At 39.1% G+C, this 23,344-nt stretch overlaps 1 protein-coding gene and 1 long non-coding RNA gene across 6 annotated transcripts in view; one reads left to right on the top strand and one right to left on the bottom strand.

Moving 5' to 3' along the window:
* LPGAT1 (lysophosphatidylglycerol acyltransferase 1) overlaps positions 1–23,344 on the bottom strand; it is an 87,456-nt gene that overhangs the window by 36,990 nt on the left and 27,122 nt on the right. For 2 of the 5 annotated variants that reach the window (XM_074351849.1, XM_045512478.2), the window contains 2 exons: positions 18,259–18,447; positions 17,112–17,376 (listed from right to left, as the gene is read on the bottom strand). In XM_074351849.1, the coding sequence (XP_074207950.1) occupies positions 17,112–17,376; positions 18,259–18,378 (385 nt within the window). In that variant the 5' untranslated portion in view covers positions 18,379–18,447. Of the gene's footprint in view, positions 1–17,111; positions 17,377–18,258; positions 18,448–18,693; positions 18,900–23,344 lie in introns of those variants that run through there. The other 3 variants (XM_074351850.1, XM_074351851.1, XM_010949475.3) reach the window with 3 other exon arrangements.
* Positions 17,816–23,344, top strand: part of LOC141574770 (uncharacterized) — a 46,052-nt gene continuing 40,523 nt past the window's right edge. The window contains exon 1 of the long non-coding RNA XR_012501864.1: positions 17,816–18,211. This is a non-coding gene — a long non-coding RNA (uncharacterized LOC141574770). The remainder of the gene's footprint in view (positions 18,212–23,344) is intronic.

Genomic DNA, 23,344 nt, shown 5'->3' with positions numbered 1-23,344 from the left:
GGTAGCTCACAGAGAAAAAAAATGTGACAATGAATATATGTATGTTCATGTATAACTGAAAAATTGTGCTCTACACTGGAATTTGACACAAAATTGTAAAATGACTATAACTCAATAAAAAAAATGTTAAAAAAAAAGAAAGAGAAAAAAAAAAGAAAAAATGAAAGTCATATAAGTTGGAAAGGAAGAAATAAGACTGCCCATATTCACAAATGGCAGTAACTGTCTCTGTAGAATATCTCAATTAATTTACAAAAACCTCCTATTTAGTGGGGGAGGGTACAGCTCAGTCACAGAGTGTGTGCTGAGCATGCATCAGTTCCTGGGTTCAATCTCCAGCATCTCGATTATAAACAAACAAATAAATAAACAAACTTAATACCCCCCCCCAATTAATCAAACTACATATTAGTAGAACTTTCCTATTTTAAAGGGCTTTCATTCATATTCTCTCAATTGCCACAGCAGCACTATAAGGCATACAGGCCATGTGTCAATCTTACTTAAAGCCAAGGATCAGAGAAGATAATATACAAGGTAAATACTGCAAGTAAGCCCTATAAATCTGACTGAAATCTAGGTCTATTGACCTCTGAGACCAAAGCATAGATAACCCCTGTCTAATGAAACTATTAACCATTCAATTAAAAAGGAAGTGTGCTGTTTTCAAGGTATAATGAAAATACACAGGCTTTTGAGTAGAAGACCTTCATCCAGAAATGAGCTCTATCCCTTGCTAGCTCTATCATCCACACTGAGCAAGTGACTTAACTTCCAGAAGTCTTCCTTTTCTCATTTATATAATGGGGTTGATATTACTTCCCTCTTAGGACTGTTGTTAGTATTTAATAAGATGCCACATGTAATCATTTGCTGAAAGGCCTGGCATATCAGGTACTCAATCAAGGTAAGTTTCTCTTCTCACTGGAAGACTTACCTATGATTTGCATAGAAGTTAGTCTCCTTGCTACAGAATTAAGTAAAAAGCACTGGGAAAGGCTTTTCTTTTCTTTTATCAACAAATCTTATTAAAAGATAGTTTCTAAAGGAATCAGTGAAACTAACTCAAAAAGCAAACTATAAATTGAAGACTCAAGAAGTCACAAGAAGAAAACATCATCATTTTGAGGTTGGTATGAACAGGACATGAATGTAAGAACATGACATAGAGAGAAAATAGAGACTAGAATATACCAGAGGTGGAAGGTTCTTCTCACTGAGCTGGAGTTCAAGCCTGGAGGCCATGGGGTCCATAAATGGACTTTAAAGAGTTGTGAGCCTCTCGAAACTGTTTGTAAAACTGTGAGCACATGCGAAGGTGCTGTGGTAAGCCAAAAAATGTCCCCCATCCTCACCCAACAAGGCACCATGTCAAATCCCTGGAACCTGTGAACATTACTCTATAATATGGTAAAAGATATGATTTAGTTAAGGATCTTGAGAGGAGGAGCCAATTCTAGATTATCCAGATGGGCCCTCAATTGATGACAAGTGTCCTTATAATAGACACAGAGAGGACAGACAGAGATAAAAGGAGGTGGCCATGTGACCCTGGAGGCAGAGCTTGGAGTGATGCAGCCACAAGCCCAAGAATGCTGGCAGCTACCAGAAGCTGGAATAGGCAAGGAATCTCCCCTGAGAGCCTCTGTGGGGAGTGCAGCCCTGCTGACACCTTGATTTGAACTTCGGGCCTCCAGAAATATGACAGAATAAATTTCTGTTGCCTTAAGTGCTTCTGTGGTAATTTGTTATGGCAGTCATAGGAAATTAATACAGGTGCACTTTTCTGAGGGGAAGCCCCATAACTTTCATCAGATTCTAAAAGAGGTTCTCATGAACCCCAGAAAGTCAAAGAACTACTATTCTGTACCACCCTATTGTACAGGATAAAGTAAAACCGTCTATAAACAAAGGAACTAGAATTTTTTTAAAAAAACCAGCAGAACAAGTAGTTACTTGGATAAGTCTCCACAGTTAGTAAAAAAAATAAGAAGCTGTCCTCTGATACCCAATCCAGTATTCATTTCATCATCTCCTGGAGTTCAACCCTGTGAGTGCATTAAAAGGCATTCCCAAGTAATTCCAAACGGTTAAACAGCTTGTTAAAAATATAGGTTCTCAGGCTTCATCGCACAGTATTGAATCAGAATCTCCAGGTTAGATAAGTTCACATACATATTTAACGCTCCTCTGAGCATGCAGATGTGCAGACAATTTGAGAACCAGACTATAAGGCAGGGATCAGTAAACTTCTTTTGTAAAGGGTCAGATAGTAAAACTTTTACAATATGCAGGTCAGGAGGCAAAGCTGAGGATGTTATATAGGTATTTACACAATAAATTTGTTTTCCAACAAATTTCTACAAATCTTTTAATTGACAAAATTCAAAAAATAAAAATAATTCAATACAATTTTTTGCAGTATCAGTCTGCTAATGAGAAGAATGAAATTCTTTCTTGGGAGGGGTATGAGTTCAGTTAATTGGGTTCAAAGTTAGTGTTTTCGATCATCAGATCAATTGCAAATAGTCATCTCTACAATCATCCTGAGCTGGAGAAGACTTACAAAACAACAGGCAGTGGGCTAGATTTGGCCTAAACGCTGTAGCTTGCCAACCTCTATAGGAAGATGTAAAGAAGAAGAAAGAACCATAACCCCTGTCCTTAAGCAACTGAGAAGTTAGTTAAAACAGACAGGAACGGGGGGAGGGTATAGCTCAGTGGTAGAGTGTGTGCTTAGCATGCACGAGGTCCTGGGTTCAATCCCCAGTACCTCCATTTAAAAAGAAAAAGTAAATAAATAAACCTAATTACCTCCACCCACTAAATAAATAAAAATAAAAAGAGATAGGAACAGCAAAGGTAAGACAGTGGTGAGAAAGAAGAAGCAGAATTGTGGATGTTTTATGTGGTAGAGCAATGAGTCTAAACTGTTTCAAGTATAAACAGTCTTTCTTAGTGTCAAAAAATGTGGCAGACATCTATGATCGTAGTCCTTTGAGCTCTGAGGGAAAAGATCTATAACAGAAAGCAACTGAAAAGTCTATAATGCTTTTAAGGGACTTCTTATTAATCAAAACAGCAGCCACATATATTTGAAAAATATTAACGCATATTTATAGGACCCATTATTTATTCATCCTCAGATGGTACTTACTGTGGGTGTGGATTCTTGACCCTCTGAGAGAACTCTGAAGCTTGGCAGGAACTCTCAGCCCAAAGCTTAGTAATCACAACTACAGAGCAGATCCCAAAGAGGTTCAGAAAGAAGGAAACAGTAGAAACTAGAGTAGTGAGAAAGGATTTCATGGGCTTAGATAAGTAGGCATAAATTTTCAAAGAAACTGAAGAACAGATTTTAGGGACAGGAAGAATATCAAGGAGAAAAGGCAGAGGGGCTGAGGGAGGGCAGCCTTACTAAGTAACAGTTCAAATAGGATCAAATGATGGTGGCTCCGCCCTGCTGCCTGCCTCGGCCACCAGAGCCAACATTTAAGTGTTTTCCCTGTTTCATCGGCTCAGTGAGCCCTGAAAAACCTTCTCCCATTCAGTCGTCACTAAGAATAGTTTACTAAATATTTGAGCTGTGTATGTAAATGACCCTGGTTTCATCAGGTACAACTCTAAGTGGGTCAAAATCCAGACTTTCAAACTGTAAAAATAAAAAAATTTAAAAGCCTTCCCTTGACCCAGTTTCTCTCCTGCAACCCCCTAATTCCTTCAGAGCCACACTTCTGGAAAGTCATTCGTTTATGTTTCCATTTTATCTCCTCCCATCATCATTCATCTCTAATCCACTCCAACCTCGTTTCCACTTCTACCACCTCAACAAACCTGCTCTTACCAAACCACTGAAAGGCTAAATAAGCTCTCATCTTACGAAACATAAACTCTCAGCAGCAGTCACTGAGAGCCCCTGCCTTGGAACACTGCTGACTTCTAACACACACCTGCAGGGCAGGCATTCCTTCCATTTCTCCAGCTGTTCCTTCCCAGGCTCTCCCACCTGCCTCTCCCCAACCTCCAAATGCTGGCATGCCCTCTGAGTCTGACAGTGGGCCCCTCACCACTCAGTACCTACAATTTCCCTAGGTGATCTCATCCATCTGCATGGCTTTAAATACCATTGGTAATTTCCCAATTTATCTTTCTAGCTTGGGTTTGTCTTCTGAGTTCTAGACTATATATATCTATATGCCTACTTCAGAGTTTCACTCAGATGCTTCTCACCTAACCTATGCTCAATTTTTATCTTTCCTCTCAACACTGCTCCTTCTCTGGGCTTCCCTAATCACCCAGCATCTCACACCAGAAACCTCGTGGTCAATCCTGTCACCTGCCCACGTATTGCATCCTCTATGTCCAATCCCTCAGCATTCCTAACAATGTTCTTCCTAGAAAACTGTCTAATTAGTTCACTCCATTCCATCTCCACTGCCACCACACCTAGACCAAGTAAACTATCACCTCACCTGGTTCAGGTGAGACTCTTCCAGAGGGTCTCTCCTATACGCTCTCAATTCTCTTTAATTCACTTGCACAAAGCAGGCAGAGTACAGAACTACAGATATGAATCTGATCTCATCATTTCCTTGCTTAAAACCCTTGCATAGTTTCCTTTCAGGATAAACTTCAAAATCCTTAGCAAGCCCTAAAAGGCCTCAGTGGATTTGGCCCCATCAACGCAGCACTCAACCACCACCACCCCGACTCCTCTGCTCCTCATTCATTCCAGCTGGCCTTCCCCTTGTTCCTCAAACATGACAAACTCTTTTCATCTTCTGTACATGCTGCCCCTTCCCTGGCATCACCTGGGCCACTCATACTTGAGGTCTCAGTCTTAATGTCACTTTCTCAAGGAGGCCATTCCTTCCTGCCACCATCATCCCCAGGACAAGCTCTCTGTTACTTATCCTCATAGCCCCTACTGTGTTCTTTGTAGCCCCTTTCACAGTTTTGATTACATGGTTATCATGTGACTCCCGTTTCCCACATGAAACAGTCAACTACAGAAGAACAGGAGCTGCCCTGTTTCATTTGTCACTGTTCTTCTATCACCAGCCTGACAGAGACGGTACTCAGATATCTGGTATTGGAATAGGTGACTGAATTAATCAGAGGACAGTTAAACATAAATTGCTTTGAAGCATTCAATAATTTATAAACACAAAATTTAGTTAATATTTTAGACTATGGTTTAAATTACTAACAATAAATTATTTTTATTTATTGATTAAAGCAAGAACTGTACTGAGGCATAGTACTAGCTAACTTTGAGTAATCTCAAATGTATTTGTAAAACTATTCCGTAAGTTAGCTTTTACTCATTTAGACATACCTTTCCCCAGAAGGTTAACATAATTGTTTTCCTAGGCATTAATATAACAATAATAATGGTAATAGTAAGCTATTTATAGAGTACCAAATATCATGGTAAACACTTTACATTTAAGCTTCGTAAGAGATAAATATTATAAGCTTCATTTTTAAAGATGATGAGACGGAGGCTCACAGAGTGCCAAGTAACTAGTTCAAAGTTACACAACCAGCAATGGGTGGTGGCAGGACCCAAACTCATACTAACTCAAGAGTCAGTTTTTTTCTAATACATCATGCTATCTCTAATATCATACTTATTCAGTCATATCTATTATTTGTTAAAAATACAACATCTGTATATAGGTATCTGAGGCTTAGAGCAGCTTTAAGTGATTATTTCAGCTTTAAAATGACTACCTGATTCAGTCTCTCATACATAAAAACCAATTCTATCTCACTCCTAAAAAACAGCTTGTAACTCATTTCAAATGACACCCTTGTTCCCTATCCATGTAATCTATACTTTATTCTACAAAATAAATTTAGCTTTCAGTTAATTTTCTTCTCTGCAAAGGCCTCAATTAACTTTAAAAAAAAATGGAACCATCACATTAGGGGAAAATGTACATACTGATTTCCATTTTTTCAGAAACTTTTCACAGGACCATTCTGGACACATAATTCATAGCAAACTCAACAATTCCCAAAACCATCTTATCAAAATAGAAACTAAGCCAAAAATTCTTTTGGTAGAAATTAATCTAAATCACTCTTTAGCACAATATTATACAAATCAATAACTTTGCTAACTGGCAGTAGACAGCCAATAAACATTTGACTGATCAATCATGTAAGATACTTCTACAACTAAGGTCCTGCTTCCCTGAGAGAGCAAACAGGATATAAATATTGTTATTCCTAATCACATTATTTCTAGACAACTCCTAGTGAAATACATAATTAGTAAGAATTTCCCCAACACAGAAGTAGGAAGGGGTGATTCAACCCAAATATGACTAATAATTCTTGAAAAACACTGTTCTCAGCAAATACTTTTAAAAGCAAAACAGCTTTAAACTAGGATCTGATTAGTGAACTAGCCTCATTATTAAGTCATAATACATAACAAAAAGGATCGTCTATTTTTAAAGAATTAAAATACAACAAAATATACTTAACACTTGAAACTCGGTACAAAACTACAGTAATAAGTGTCATAGTGACATAAGGAAAGACACAAAGACCAATGTAATAGAATTGAGAGCCCAGAAATAAACCCATATAGCCAAATGATTTTCAATAGGGTGCCAAGATCATTCAATGTGGAAAGAATAGTCTTTTTAACAAACAATGCTAGAACAACTGGATATCCACATGCAAATGAAAGGATGGCTGGACTCCTACCTTAAACCGTAGAGAAAAATTAACTCAAAATGGATCGAAGACCTAAATATAAAACTTAAACTCTTAAAAGAAAAACATAGATGCAAATCTTCATGACCTTGGATTAGGCAGTGGTTCCTCAGATATGACACCAAAAGCACAAGCAACGAATGAAAAAATAGATAGGACGTAGTATATGAAATATAGAATCTTATAATTCAACAATAAAAAAACAAAAGCTCCAATTTAAAAATGGGCAAATAGACATTTTTTCATAGATACCTATGGCTAATAAGCACATGAAAAGATGCTCAATATCATTAGTCATTAAGGATAAGCAAATCTAAACCACAATGAGCTACCACTTCAAATTCATTAGGATGGCCAAATTAAAACAGCAACAAAACCCCAGAAAATAATAAAATATTAATGAGTAAGTAAAGATATTGGAACCCTTCTACGCTGCTGGTAGGAATGTACAATGGGACAGCTGCTATGGAAAATAGTTTGGCAGTTCCTCAAAAAGTTAAACGTAGAATTACCATATGACCCAGCAATTAGACTCCCAGGTTTAAGAGAACTGAAAACATATGGTCATCCCAAAACTTGTATGTAAGTATTCATAGAAGCATTATTCACAATAGCCAAAATGTGGAAACAACCCAAATGTTCATCAACTGACAAATGTATAAACAAAATGTGTTCTATCCATACAATGGAATATTATTCAGACATACAAAGGAATAAAATACTGACACATGTTACAATACGGATGAACCTCGAAAACACCATGCTATGTGAAAGAAGCCAGACACATAAGACTACATATTACATGAGTCCATTTATATGAAATGTCCAGAATAGACAAATCCATAGAGATAGAATATAGATTAGTGGTTGCCAGGGGCTGAAGGGAGAAGGAAATGGGGAATGACCGGGTTTGGGGTTTCTTTTGGGGATGATGAAATGTTCTAGAATTAGTCAGTGCTGATGGTTGTATAATCTTGTGACTACAGTAAAAAAAAAAAACAAAAAAACCCACTGAATTGTACATTTTAATACAGTGAAATTTATGGTATGTGATTTCTATCTCAATTTAAGTATATGTAATATATTCTTCTTCTTTTTTTTTTAATGGAGGTACTGGGGATTGAATCCAGGACCTTGTGCACGCTAAGCATGCACTCTACCATTTGAGCTACATTCTCCCCCACCACATAATATATTCTTAACAGTAAGCTATATTGATCATAGTTCAGACTTTTGATAATTCAGAAACATCTTGATATATTTAAATTTATAGATTTTTTTCCCTTAAAGTGTCAAATGATGGAAACTTCTAATTAATGACATATGAAAAATGTGTCTTATATACATGATTCATAATGGTTTCTTAAAGTTTAATGAGTAATAAAAAAAAAGTTTCAGGAAAGTGTTTTGCAAGCAAAACTTGATCAGATCTACTAAACCTTAAGAGAAAATATAACCTCAACTAAAATTTAGGCATGCTTTTTATAATACTATTTTAAAATTATCTGCACTATATTTTAAAGGAACAAAAATCAACTAGACTTGCTTTGTTTTTCATATTTAAAATATGAAAAGCAAAGAGAAAGAACCAATTTTTAATAGCCTACATTTTACATGATTATAGTCATAAGAGGAAATGAGTGCACAAATAACAGGAAACATTTCAGTAAGTTAGTAATATGGTACATGAAGCTTGAAAAACCTTGTGACTACAGTTCTTACTAAAGTCACTTCATTTTTCAGTTCCCGTCACGTGCCTCTGCTACATGAAATCAGCAGCTGAGGTCACTAACAAACTTTCAGTTTTAATGGTAGAACTCATTAGTTTATAGGCACCCCTAAGGCATATAAATTCAAAACTATCATATGCTCAGCAGAAACAGACTACTGATTATTGCTTGAGTATTTTAAACGAACATCATCTACACCTCTGGGATCCAGGCAGGTAATATAAATGAGCAAAGTGGCCCGGGAGTAAGACATGGAAGGAGTGGGCTCTTGGGTGAACTAGAGACCACAGGCCCATCTAAAGGAAGCAGCCATCACTTAGCTCCAGGAAACTGCTGCCAGACATGAGGGCCCAACACGGCCAGACTTCTAATTTCTCAAGAACTAGTCATCTTGGTTTTATTTTTCGTGTTTTGTGAAATCCCACTAATTTTGAAATGATGGCAACTAATTTTTTAAAAAGTTGAAATAGTACAAAGGTCAAATAAAGTGTATCAGCTGATGAAAATGGCCACTAGTTTGCAAACTTTGAGAAGAAACTCTTATACCTAGCTTATAACAAATAAACTACAAATATATTATATTTAATATATATAATATACTTTTCTATAAGAAATATATATCATACCTATTTAATATATATAATATACTATAAATCTATTTATCAAAGTTTAGGGGGCATTAGTCATCTTTAAAGTTTTCAAGGTGGTCCACATACCAGACCCTAGAGAGTAGTATTAAAGTTATATTTCATGCATATTCATTACTCAAGTATCAAAGGTAACTCACTTCTTCCATTCATTTCAGTGACATTTTCTTATTGCCAAGGGGAAACAGAGTGGCTATCCTAACTATACTCTATACTGATAAGTATTTTAAGAATCAAAACAGTTTGGGAACCAAAAACCAAAAAACTTTGGGAGGGGAAAAAAAAAACTGGGGAGGCTAGTTCTGCTTTTGAACAGACCTTAAAGAAAATTAACTAGGTAGTAAAATTGATCTCCATTTAAAAATAATCAACTAGTAGTGCAGTAGAATGGTGACAGAGGTGCCTGAATTTTAATTATATAGTTGAATAAAAATCTTGCATTGCATTGCATTTTCTAGTATGAACACAGTAGAGTTATAGACATGAATCTTCCTGGAAAAAACACAGTAACAAAGAGAAAGAGGGGAAAAAAAAAACCCTCATAAAACTCTTTTCCAGCAAACCTAGGGGAAAAACAAAAATATAAAAATTCCAAAATACATGAGATCAGGCTGAGACCAAACAAAGCTAGTATCAGACAGAATCTATGTTGGGAGTGGAGAGTGGAGAGCAGAGACAGAGACAGAACGTGTGGCATGTGATGAGGGGGCCCAAGCGTGGCAGGTCTCAGAAAGAAACGGCAAAAATGCACATACTTAAGGAAGGGGGTTTATTTGGCATGATGTGACTGTGTCCCTCTAGTCACAGCTGCAAAGAAGGAGTGGGAAGTCCAGAACTGGTGGCCAAAAGCCTCCTAGACTCAGTCTGGTTTGGAGACAGAAAGGACTTGTGTCAACACAGAGAACACACCCAGGTGCCAATTGTAAAAAACAAAAAACAAAAAACTATTTCTGAGGCAGAAATCTGGAAATCTACCCTGGCCCCACCCACACCTTCTACAAATAACTGACTGAGGAAAATCCAGCTCACTAAATTACAGGGAATAAAAAGGTAACTGGCACAACACTGACTTGGAGATACTATAAGAAAAATGGTAGAAATGAGCAGCATAATGTACCGTCAAAGGATATGCAACAGAAGAACATTACAATGGAGAAGATAAAAACTGCAACTAAATATTCTTACATGAATTTAAGAAAATCAATGAAGTCACCACAACTAGGAAGAATATCGCAAAGCAAGTATAACAAGAAGTCAAGGAAGAAAAGTCCAGACAACAGGAACAGAGGGAGTACAAACTGGAAGAACTCAAGAAACAAATACAAGAATAAACAAAACTGTCATAGAGATGAAGAAGAAACTAAAAGGAGAACAAAGAAGAGAGACATGGCAGAAGACACAGTGAGAGACATTAAAGACAGAAACAAAACAAATGAAAAATTGTTTGAAAGGATTGAAGAGAAAATAATAGCTAAAAAAAGATATAAAAAGGGAGATTCAGCACACATATAATTAGGTTACCAAAAAAGAAAACCAAAACAATCAAACAAACAGATAAACTTATTTACAAAGTAGAAAAAGGATCAGACATAGAAAACAAACTTATGGTTACCAAAGTGGAAATGGGGGGAGGAGGGATAAATTAGGAGTTTGGGATTAGCAGATACAAACTACTATATACAAAACAGATAAACAACAAGATCCTGCTGTATGGCACAGGAAACTATATTCAATATCTTGTAATAACCTACAATGAAAAAACATATGAAAAAGAACAAATAATGTGTATAAGTGAATCACTAGGCTGTACACCAGAAATTAACACAATATTGTAAAACAACTATATTTCAATAAAAAATCAAACAAAATAAATATTTAAAGATATAATTAAAGAACTTTCCTGAGATAAAAACAGATTCAAATCAACGTATTAAAATGTTACACATGTGCCAGCACATCCTACACCAGCACATCCTAGTAAATTTACTAAATATTAAGAGACAAAGAGGGAATCCTTTGGGTAGATAGACAAAAAAAGATCAAATCATTAATAATGGGAAAACATTCAAGTTTTCACATATCTCCCTATCAAAATTTCACATATCTCCAGAGCAGCATTTAATGCTAGAAGATATTTGTACATCTGTAAGATACTCAAGGAAAGAAAGAGTGAGCCAAGGATTTTATTACCTGCTAAGCTGTCCTTCAAGTGTAAAGCAACAAAAAGAAGTTCTGAAAGTGTTGTAAGAATAATATTTCCATATTGTTCTCATGATTCTTTATGGAGAAACTACCAGAAGATGAACTTTAACCAACAAAAGAGTAACTGGGAAAAACTTCTGCAAAAGTGCTTGGGCAAGGATTACATATATTTAACTGAGGGATTAAAAGACTAAAACAGAAAGAGGTAAAGGTGATAAGGTAGATAGGTAGATAGATAGATAGATAGATAGATAGATAGATAGATAGATATAAACAGAAAACATAAAATACAATGACAGAGCCCAGACTAACCATGTTTGACAGATTAATAAATATAAAAGGATTCAACAAATATTGAAAGAGATTTTCAAACTGACTTATAAAGCAAAACCTATCTCCACACTGATGACTAGAGATACATCTAAATCAAACCGTAATTTAAACGGTTTGAAAACAGAAGGATGGACAGAGATATACAAGGCAAACATAAACAGAAAGTAGGAATTGTCTCACCCAGCTCTTTCTGACTCTGGAATCTGAGGTCTTACCCACTGCAAATAATGCTTCATGTGCTTCTGTAATACTGCATGTGGATATGTGTGCATGAATGAATACACTATATATATATAAAATATATAATAAATATAATAAATATAATAATAATATATAAATATAATAAATATATATAAATAAATATAAATAAAAATATATACATATTAAATATATATATTAAACTATCTAAAATAAAGTACTCAATTGTATACAATCTTTGAAATAAGACCAGATATCAAAATGCTGAGTTTAAAGAATTTAGTAAAAATGTTTATGTTTAATGGTATTCAAATTTTTTTCCATATAAAAATCAAAACACTGTACTGAAAACTCCTCGCCTGGATTTATGTCAAGATCAGCTGTCGACCTTACATTATGCAATAAATCCTCAATCCCATGACAATCTACTGTCAAGCACTCAAAGACTAAAACTTCAGTTGAGCTGTTCTGTGAATCTTAAGGAAGTGGGATTTTATGAAATTTATAGTATACTACAAATACTTCCTTTGAAGAAACAATTTTTTTAACCGCTTGCAGAAATCCACAGCTATGATACTGCTTTCAGGTGTTAAAGAGTTGTAGCTTCAGAAAGAGATTTCGTGCCTCAGAAACAAAAATGCTGGTAGTAAATAATTAAGAAACACTCAAGGAATATCATATAAAGGTCAACAAAGGCTCCTTTAAGTACAAAAGTAAGCTTGTGGCAGCATCGACTCAGTTAATGCACAAGAGGAAGTAACCGTGAAATGTCTGTATTTCGATTTCAACATCCGTAACAAAAGGGGGCATAATAATAGTACCAACCTGATAAGACCGTTGTGAGCATTAAATGACTGAAACACTTGGAACACTGCCTGGCTTATACTTCAATAAATGTTAGCTAATATTATCATCACAAAGATATAAATTTCGAACTGACACATTATTCAAACCTTTAAAATCTATTATAAATACTGATGATAGAATTACCCCAGAGAGAAATATTTCCCTAATTAAAAAAAAAAAAAAAAAGAATGTAAAGCCGCTCCTTCCCTAAATTCCCCGTTCCCTCTCTGCTACCACCAACCACTGGGGCAACATCAGGAGCCCTTCCTCTCTCACCCACAGGACATCTCCTGGTACAGAGCACTGTACCAGGATGTGTTCCTTGTCAGTGCACTGTCTTCCCCACCAAGGCTGCTGTGATCTCCTTAAAGTCAGTGATTATACATTGTGCATCTCAACACCTCCAGGGCACCTGTTCCCACGCATAACAGAAGCTCAATAAAGGTGTGTAGAGATGTTAAAGTTAAAGCTAGATCAAGACAACTGACTCCCAGAGTTCTCCTCAATTTCAGTGCTCTTTCCACCAGAACAATGCCTTTCAAATGTTGACAGGGCTCATAGTGAAAAATGTATTCTGTAGCACCACCCAGTACAGATATACGCACTTCTGATCTTTTCTATTTAATTCTTTTCTATTTTGCTTTTTAAAAAATGTTCATCTTGACACACTAAACTGGTTTATGACTCAAAGGTGGAAAAATACTGTTCCAGAAGATATATTTTAAAAACTCTCTCTAGAATTTCAAGGTCAAAAATAATTCCTAATAATTTTTCTCACAATGAATATCCCAGCAAAAAAAAAAAATTAAAATGCTATCAAATAATCAAATAACCCACAATGACTAGCACAGAGCCATGACAGCTGTCACTTGGGAGTGGGAGTAAGCTAAATCTAATCTCCATCAGCTTGTCTAAAGCCACCCAGGTAAATACCCAACCTAAGGGAAATAGTAATTGTTATGCAAAAACATCTTGGTAGCAATTCCCCTGGCACCTTAGCTCTCTTACAGCCAGACTGTGGCCCAAAAAACTCTCAACATATGTGAGAAATCCTGGAGCTTCCACTTACAATGAATATTTTTTAATGATTTGTGTAGAAGACTTTAATTAAATGTGTTTGGATGGGGAACAACGAATTTATTAAAACAAGTGAATGAAAATCAAAATAAGCTATTTAAAATAAACACATCTAATTAAAAAAAATCTCTCACTGAGATTTGCCAGTCTTCACTTAAAATTGAGGGAGGGGAGTATATTTACTGATTTATCTCCAAAGTGAATAAAGCATGTAAAAGTAGATCATTAAATAAGGTATTATCTCCTTTGGTTTGCTCTTAAAATGTGACGGTAGGGCAGTATACAACTTTTCCTCAAAGTGAGATGCTTGTACAGCACCTCCCACTAAACGAAATGTGAGATGAAGAAACCCCAGTGTCCTCAGAGCTCTTTCAAGAAATGTGTTCCCCTGAACAGACATAAAGCCAGAAACAGAAAGACCAGAAAATCCCTTTCCATCTTCCACGTCCACAGACAATGGTACTCCAGCCCTCAGAACGCACACTAAGTACAAGAATGTTCAGTCAAGCCCCTGGGCTTACCAGCCTAACCATTTCTCGGCCAAGAAGCATGTCTGAACTTAAAGGACTTATTTTTGTGACATTTGCCTCAAATTAAAAGACATTTTATGAAACTTTAATACATCTTCATGTCTTCCCCCCAAAGAAATCTGTTTAGAACTATGTTGAGAAAAATATTCTTCTATAAAGATAAAATGCATTTTTCCTAAGAAAAAGGAGAAAGCCCTACCTATTTATCAGCTTGATCTAACAGAACTTTCTGTGATGATGGAAGATCTGCACCATCCAATACAGTAGCTGCCAACCACCTAGTACCGAGCACTTGAAATGTGGTTGGTGTGACTGAGAAACTGAATTTTGTTTTATTTCATTTTAATTAATTTACATTTAAATATCCATATATGGCTAGCAGCTAGCATATGGGGCAGTGGAGATTAGATAATCAGCATAAGTCCGCAGTAGCTGAGTAACTGACTTACCTTAGACTGAATGCCACAATTTGAAATACTGATACTCAATTTTTAGCTTCCCAATTAATATTTAATTAATTAACATTTAAGGTTTCCTCAGAAGTGGTTTTTCAATACTTTAGTAATTTTTATTCTAAAACATGAACATATTAGATCTGCTAAGCAGAATTCCTTTGGCAATGTTCAATTTTCCATCTGTGAAACTTAAGCATAGGGAAAGGGGAAAGAAAAAACTTAAGCCCACTGTCCTCTTGATTCAAAGGTAAGAAATGAAATACCTAATCTGTACAAAGCTTAATACAACCTCCTAGACCCTTTCCTGGGTACATCTGCTCATCAATTCCTATTTACGTTTGCTTCTTTAGAGCCAGCTGTGGCTTTCAACAAAAGTCATTCCTAAATCTGTTTGACCTTTTGACTGCGTTCTGCTATGATCAGATCCTCTAAAAGTATTCTACCCATGGGAAAACCATTTAAAATGTATATATTAAAATAGTCTATATTTAAATGAGACAAACTGATCAAATGATCAAAAAGCAGTCACTGGAAGGAGAGCAGATGCTTCAGAGACTAAAATACGCAGATCATGCCAAGACCACTTTCCAAGCAGGTGGCAAAAGAAACTGCATAGTTCTGTAGTCAGCAAGGAAGAGACACCCTAAGAAAATATGCTTAAAAACACATGGCAGCCTTGCTGTGGCCACAAGATAACTAACTTTAACTTCAATCAGCACTGCTACGCTCCTTACAATCTCAAGGTCAATGTCAAATTATTTTTCAGCTTCTCATCATGCTAACACTTGTACACAAATATTCCACACACACAAGCACAAATGTTTCAGTAATTTCATTATTTTTAAGGAGAATGAATCTCAAGATTGTATCTAAAAACACTATGAGCTCACCTGAAACAAGCAAACTCAAGAATTCTGTATGAAGAACAAAACCACTAGTACTGCATAGCGTATCTGGGGAAGCTCAAACTATACAGAGCAAAGTAATTCCAAAACACAGTGCAGTTCAAGTAAGAATTCAGCACCACAGACAAAAACTTGATTCTTACTTCATTTTTTCTCTCTACTGCTACCACCAGGTCCTAAAAAAGGACTGGAAGTTCACCTGCTGTATCTAAAGAGCATTAGGATCTCAACAAGACACATCAGAAAGAAGCAATGCATACACTACCCCAGGGGCTTCAGGTGTTGCAGAAAAATGAATGGCATCGCCAAAAGGAGAAAAGGACACATCTGGGGCAACTGAGAGCATTCTGATCTAGCAAGGGACTGTCAGACCCCATAGAAGCTGTGTGCTGTCAGTGCCCTGGTGTGCAAGGATAAAATCTGCAGGTGTAGCCTGGGCCGGAAAGAGGGAGACAGAATGTTAAATGGGGAACTGCTGTGCTTGCTGTTCAACGCCGAGTACCCTCCTCACTCTTCCAAGGTACAAACTACAGACTTTGCTGACCGCAGCATCTGCGGCACCATCTCTAAGGAGCTTATCAGTTATAAAATTCTATGATAAAGCCTCAGGGTCTACGACCAGCACCAGAAACCTCAGTGCTTTTTTATTATCCTAATTCTTGGAGGAAAAAAAAAGTCAAATAAATATAATAAACAGCACAGAATTTTCACAGCAGAGGCACAAGTTCTCAAAGTATGTAAGGCTTATAAACAGAAAATAAACACTACTTCTCATTCAGTTCTTTAAAAGTCCACTTCAGAATGGCATTACTCCTGCAGAAATAAAAATCTGCTTAAAGACACTCAGAAGATAGATTAACAAAGATAAAACTTAATTAATATTCTAATATAGAATTATGAACTAAAATATAGATCCGGGTAAAGAAAAGAAACATACGTAACAGAAAAGAATGCCATTTTTGGCTTGGCTTAAAATGTTAACACAGTACAATACATCATTAAATGAAAAAACTTATTCAATTATCTTAGCACAAATAGGGCTCAGTTCTTTTTCTTAAGGCCCAATCATTATGGGCTAAATATCTTACCTCTTTGTTCTTGAAGCCCTGAAGTCCTGAAGTCCTATAAAAGCCATACCTATTATTCTAGGAGAGCTTTCATGTACTGGTTTTAGTAGATGTCAATCATTAAAAATATTATTTAAGGAACTTATCAATATATAATTAGGAAATTATATATCTGAAAATATCATCCTTCCTAAATTAGGATTCTGGAAAAAAATCAATGGAATTGCTTTCTAGTTATTTTTTCAATGGTTAAAGCATCAAAGCTTCTTCCAATCAAAGTGTAATATAAATATATCATAGACATATACATTTTAAAAAATCATGGCTCCTGACTTAAGCATAACATTACAAAATTTTAATATGCATTTAAAAAGTGCTCTGTCTCTTACCTGTATATCCAGCATACCATCCCCAGGAAGCCACCATTCCTAAAAGCCATTTGTACATGATTCCTTCAATATACCAGAACCGCTTACTGTTCAGCATTCGAAGGGGCTGAAGCACAATTACATAGCAGATGTAAGATGGAATAGCAACCAGGTTGTTGGCGACCATGAAGGCAAACCTCATCAGGGCTTTCACCAAGATCCAGCCCAACCACGGAGCTTCTTCCAAAGTCACAGCCATTCTCAGGTTGGAGTTCATCCTGTCTTTCTGAGGCGAAAAGAAAATTCACTTACAAATGAAAACGGATTAAACGCATCTAAATAGTCACCAACAGAGAAATCACCTCCGGCACAAAAATAAGAAAAATCCAGGGTCTACGCTTTCCCCGCGTAGTACCTCAGCGATCTGTCTGGGAAATTCCAGAGGGGGACAGGGAGCGAGGGAGGAGGAGCCGCACAAGGTCAAGGGAGCTGTTCACGGAGGCACAGGCTATGTCACAATGTATTTGGCAAATGGTAACACTATTCCCACTAATTGGTGGCCGGCCCCGCACCGCGTCTGACTGCAGTCTTCTGTTGGACTTTAAGGAAGAAAAATAGACCCACTTGCTTCACACACCGTCAGGTATCTCCAAACCGACCACAGGAGTGAAAAGACGGAAACAAGGACCTCTCGATCAGATTTCCCAGATAACTGCGACCTCGGTACCCTCACCACCATCCTCCTGCACTGATTCGTTCCTTTAAAAGGTCTCTTCTTTTTGCATTATCAAGAAGAGTTATGCTAAAATTTTTTCGTTTGCGGCAATCGGGTCTTCTGTTCTTTTTTTTTTTTTTTTTTTTTTTTTTAAAAAAGAGAAAGGGGCCAGGAAAGAGGGCAAAAGGGTGAGAGGAAGAAAGTGGGCGATAATAAGGCGAAAAGAAGGAAGGACAGGAGGGGGAGGGGAGCAATAGCAGAAGGAGGTGGAGGCAAAGGGGCCGGGGATGAGGAGCACGGTCCCCGGCCCGAGGGCAGAGAAGCCAGGGTTGATGAAAGAAGCCGGGAAGAAGAGGCGACGGCAGCACTCGCGGGGCGGGTGGAGTCCGCAGCGGTTTCCGCGGAGGTAGAAGGGTCGGGGCGGCGGTCTTGGCCCGCGCGCGCTGGGCTCACCTCAGCGGGCGCGGACGGCGGGCGGTGGAGCGCGGGGGCCGGCGGGGCCGGGGGTCGGCGGCCCGAGGCGCGGTGTTGCGCGGCGGCGGCGGGTGTCCCCGGCCGAGGGGTCGCGGTCATGGACGCGGCGGCGGCGGACGAGGCGCGGCTCGAGCGGGCGCGCGGGCGCCCTACTCCCCTCGCGGCTGCCTGCGGACAGAGGGACGGGGGGTACTCAAAGGCCGGACCTGTCACCGGGGCGGGTCCCGGGGAAGCGGGCGGATGCTCCGCGCCCCCGCCTCCTCCTGGGGCCTACCGCGCCCTCGTCCCTCATGCCGCCGCCGCCGCCTCCTCCCCGGGCCGCGCGACGACGACACCCCTACCCCGCCCCCCAGCACCTCCCCGGGCCCGGCCCGCAGCAGCCTCGGGGCCTGTGCCCGCCGAGCCGGGGGTTACCTCGGGCTGACCGGGCCCCTGCCGGGGCTGCAGGAGCCAGAGGAGCCGGAAGAACGCATGGCCGGCGGCGGGCCCGGCGGAAGGAGGCGGCGGCGGGGCCCGGCCCCGCTCCGGCTGCGGCGCTGCCCGCGCCCTGTCCCCCGCGGCGCCGAGACTCCGTCCCCAGGGCCTGGCCGCGTTCGCCGGGGCTGGCGGGGAGGGGCGGCGGGGAGGAAGCGGCGGGAGTCGGGACTGCGGCAAAGGCGCCCCCAGAGCGCCCTCTAATGAAGGCGCGGCCGCCGCCTGCTCGCTCGCCCCGCCGCCGCCGCCGCCGGTGCCCGGGATCCCGCTTGAACGCGGGTCAAGGCCCTTGGGGCTGCCTGGCCCCTAGGCCGGGACCTAGCTGAGCCCGGGACCGCTCAGAAAGATCAAGGAATGAGCACCAATCCTTACATCACACGAGGAGTTGTTTGGTCCAAACTGAGAGCCCCCTTTCAACCAAAACAGCCGTTTTTCATTGTTAGGGCTCTCTCTTCTGACCAACCGATCACTGCCCAAACTGGGAAGCTGACTCCTTGAAGACTGAATGTCCTCTTTTCTTTCCTAATGAAACCCAGTTGCTCACATGGCTTTTCCTCTGAACCTCTCCAGAGTATTCAGGTCTAGAGTTTAAAATCAATTCATGTCAAGTGCCAAAATTCTTGCTCCTGGAAAGGACCTAGAACATTAATGACAATTCCAATTCTCCATCCATCTTCCCCCCGACCCCTCCCCCCGCAAAAAAAGGAATTCAGTGAGAATGAGTGGTTTACACCGAAATACTGAAATTTAGTTAGTCAAGGAGGGAAAAGCAGGTAGGTAGTGACTGTCATTAAGTGTTCAAAAAATTGTGGTCATAGGTACCCCTGTACTGGTCACTTCTGGGATACTGTAGTTGCATCCTGTTTCACAGGTTGGACCACCAGAAGGAAAATAGAGAAATAGTCCTATGACCTGTGTGCCTGAACATTCTCATATGGCCTACCTAAATTTCACTTTAAAAAAACAAACATAAAATCTTGTTATAGCCCTTAATCACATTTGTAAAATGGGGGAGGGCGTTTTTACATGCTCCAAGTGAAATGCCATATTTAAATCAGAAAGCCACCTATTCTGCCTATAAAACGTTTATCACTGTTTGCTTTGGACTCTCAGCCAACTCCCTCTCTTTCCCTCTCTCTCTCCACTCACCTCCCTCAGTCCTTAACTTCAGCTCCTCTTTGGTTTCTACGTGAAGGAAAGAAAATTCACCTTGTGATGTATGAAAGAATATTTTCTATTCCTATTCCCTTGGGTGATGAGGAAATAGGAAAGCATAGACCCTGTTTGAAATAATTTATTAAATTCCTTTCCATTTATCATTAATTTGTTTTATTTATATATGTTGTTTATCTATTTCACTAATATTATGTTTTAACTGCGCAGGGTATAAAAAGGCAAAAGCCCTGTCAGATCTTTCTGTGTAAGTTCAACTGTTGTATGGCAAGAGAAAAGTGAAGTATGACCCTTCAGTTCCTTGTATTTCCTCTGAGAATTTAGGTGCCAAGGTAATAGCATCTTTAAATAAATCTCATGAGAGAAATAATATATGTACTGTAGATTGCTTAAAATATGTCCTTATATTCTTAAGTGAGTAAGACAAGTGAGGCACATATTTCTCCCAAGAATGAAGAGTAAACTGCTCTAAGGATTCCAATAAGTCCATCCCATTCGGCATTCCCCACATGCTGGCAAACACTGGCTGACGCTTGGAGAGAGAGAACCTATAATGCAATCTGTACCTGCTTCCTAGATCACAGAGCATCTGCCAGAGCGCCAGATACACCAGTACTTGCTGAGATGTAATTAGTACCAATCAGTCACGCCCAGAAAAGGGCCAGAGGTTGGGCAGGACCTTACATAGCAGGTGTCAAACTTTAGTGTGCAGAAACATTACCTGGGGTGTCTATCAAAAAGAGAGATTCTTGGACCTCATTCCAGAAGATTTTAATACTCTAGGTCCAAAGGGGCTTGGGAACCTGCTTTTCAAAAAAATATGAGTGTTTCTGATGTAGGTAGAGTATACAAACCTTGCTTTATGAAACTGACCTAGAAGTATTCTGAAATATTCATATCCTTTTCTTGACCCTTCATGACTTTAAATCATTTAATCACATCTGTTCACATCTGTATTAGTTTGCTAGGGCTGCCATAGCAAAATATTGCAGGCTGGGTGGCTTAAACAACAAATATTTATTTTCTCACAGTTCTGGAGGCTGGAAGTTCAAGATCAGGGTATGGGCAGGGTTCATTTCTTCGAAGGCCTCTCACCTTGAATTGCGGATGGCCATCTTCTCCCTGTGTCTTCACATAGACATCTTTCTTTTCATGCATGTTCTGGTGTCTGTCTCTTTGTGCCCCAGTCTCTTCCTATAAGGACACCAGTCCTTATACCAGTCACATTGGATTAGCACCCACTCTAATGACCCCAGTTAACTTAATTACTTCTCTAAAGGTCCTATCTCCAATACAGTCACATTCTGAGGTACTGAGGGTTATGCTTCAATATATGAATTCTAGGGGGACACAAGTCAGCCATAACACCATCCTTCTGTTGTTTAAACTGTGCAATCCTGCCATCTCAGTAGCTCTCTATGGGAGGGATATGGGGGCCCTAATCTTGATTATTTCAGCTGGTCTCCTCTTCACTGGCTCCGTTTCATTAGACTTATCTCGAATCTGAGCACACAGAACAGGACACTGTGTTCCAGGGGCAGGTATGCCCTGTTTTTTGGCCAAGGGTGAATGAGGAGCTTATCTGTTTTACTTTCTTGACCACAGCAGCACGTTCAGTTTCCAGACACTTCAGTGCCTCCAATAGCTGGCTTCTTCAGGGAACCATTTCAGATGGCATATTTATTTCGTGTACTTCAGAGTTCACTTAGATATGTATTTTGTATTCTTTTACCTTACATATAATACCTCTCTCTTGCCTATACTTTTTTTTTGCCCTGCCACCTTTCACTTACTAAGGTAGCCTCCTGAGAGTTTTCTGTAGCTTATTTGCACAATACGACAGGCAGGTAGATGTATAAATGTGCTGAATGGCTGTGACAAGGAGGTTGGGATGGCCAGTTCTTCAGAGTAGAAGATCTGTAGAAAGCAAGGCCCTTCTTCAATGACTAACTTCGAGCCCCCTGTCCTGCTACCTTAGAGCCACCTTTATCAAAATACAAACATTAAGTCAAGAATTTTACAGCCTTCCTATAGTACACCCCAACAGGGGAAGGAAGAAAACAAAGAGACCCCACCCTTTAGCCACATGAGTGATATTTTCAGTTTCAAGAGCCCACATTTAAACCACAAGAGGATGGTCCTTTGAAAAAGAGACATGACTTCTCACATTTCCAGGAGTCTCCAGACATTTTAAAACAATCTAACCACAATACCCGAGAAGGTTTAATTCCACCATCTGGTCCACGTACACGCAGCAGATTAGTTTATAACCAGGGAGGGGCTCCCTTGGGCAGAAGAATCCTCCAGGGCCCTCTATTTTGCCTAGTGGCAATTATGAAAACGTTTCACCTACCTGTGCCAGTTTCTGCACTAAAGCTCCAATGAAGTATTTCCTCTCTAGGGGAACCCTACTAGCAGTTTTGTAAATGTGCAATGACTTGGCACAGGCCCCCCACGTCACTACAAACATTTGCGTCCTAGAAATGAGCACTCCAAGAGAGTCATGCATTCTGACTGTTGTCAGCTTGAACTTCAAACAGGAAATACATGTCTCTCTAAATATATTACATATCAGTATATATGAAATATATATAACACATATATTTTCTTCTATATTAGTATCCATAATCATTTTACATAAAATATATTAGGGCTTATAACCTTAAAAATTTTTTAGACAGGGTGGGTTAAATCATCAAGACTTGACTGCAGCTTTATTTAAGCCTTTGCAGCAACTCTTTTTATTAACATGGTTGGTCCTAAGCAATATTGTGAAGTAAACAATTCTCTCTTCTCTATGTCCTTCTCCTCTTCCAGTAATTTCCTTTTTTCCCTCTTGATACTAAAATGTTCCCTAGTTTCCAAGGGGCACTGAAGACCCCATCTAAGACTCCCCCACCCCCAACAGACAACACTCTAAGCTAGAACCTTCGGTCTCACCTGTCCAACATTACATTTCCTCAGTTCAGTCCTGTCTTCCCTGCCTAGTGTGATAAACTAATCCATGCTGAGGTGCTAGTGGCTAAAGCCCATGTTCCCTCTTCCTAAAGTGTTAACATTTTATAAAGGACTTCCTTAAACCTTAATTCTATCAGTAGATTCTCAGGTGCTTTAGTGGAGAAGTATTCGTATGAGATATTTTGGAAAGGCTATTTCAGCAAGTTCCTTCACTGACAGAACCTACAGAGTTGTGTTGTACCCCGATGAATAAGACAAATTCAAATTTAAATAGTCTTTTCCCAACATAAGAACTAAAATAATGACATGGTACTGGGGATTACATTAAAATAAAAATAATAGCTGACATTTATAGGTCACTTTCAACATTGCAGCCCCTGTTCTCAGTGCTTTCTTCCCATACATCAATTCATTCATTTTTCAAAAAAATCTATTTTATATATAATAGTGTGTATATGTT

This window comes from Camelus bactrianus, chromosome 23 (genome assembly GCF_048773025.1).
Source record: "Camelus bactrianus isolate YW-2024 breed Bactrian camel chromosome 23, ASM4877302v1, whole genome shotgun sequence".
Classification (NCBI taxonomy): Eukaryota; Metazoa; Chordata; class Mammalia; order Artiodactyla; family Camelidae; genus Camelus; species Camelus bactrianus.
Note: the sequence above shows the minus strand (reverse complement) of the source record. Positions and strands in the feature narration are given on the sequence as shown.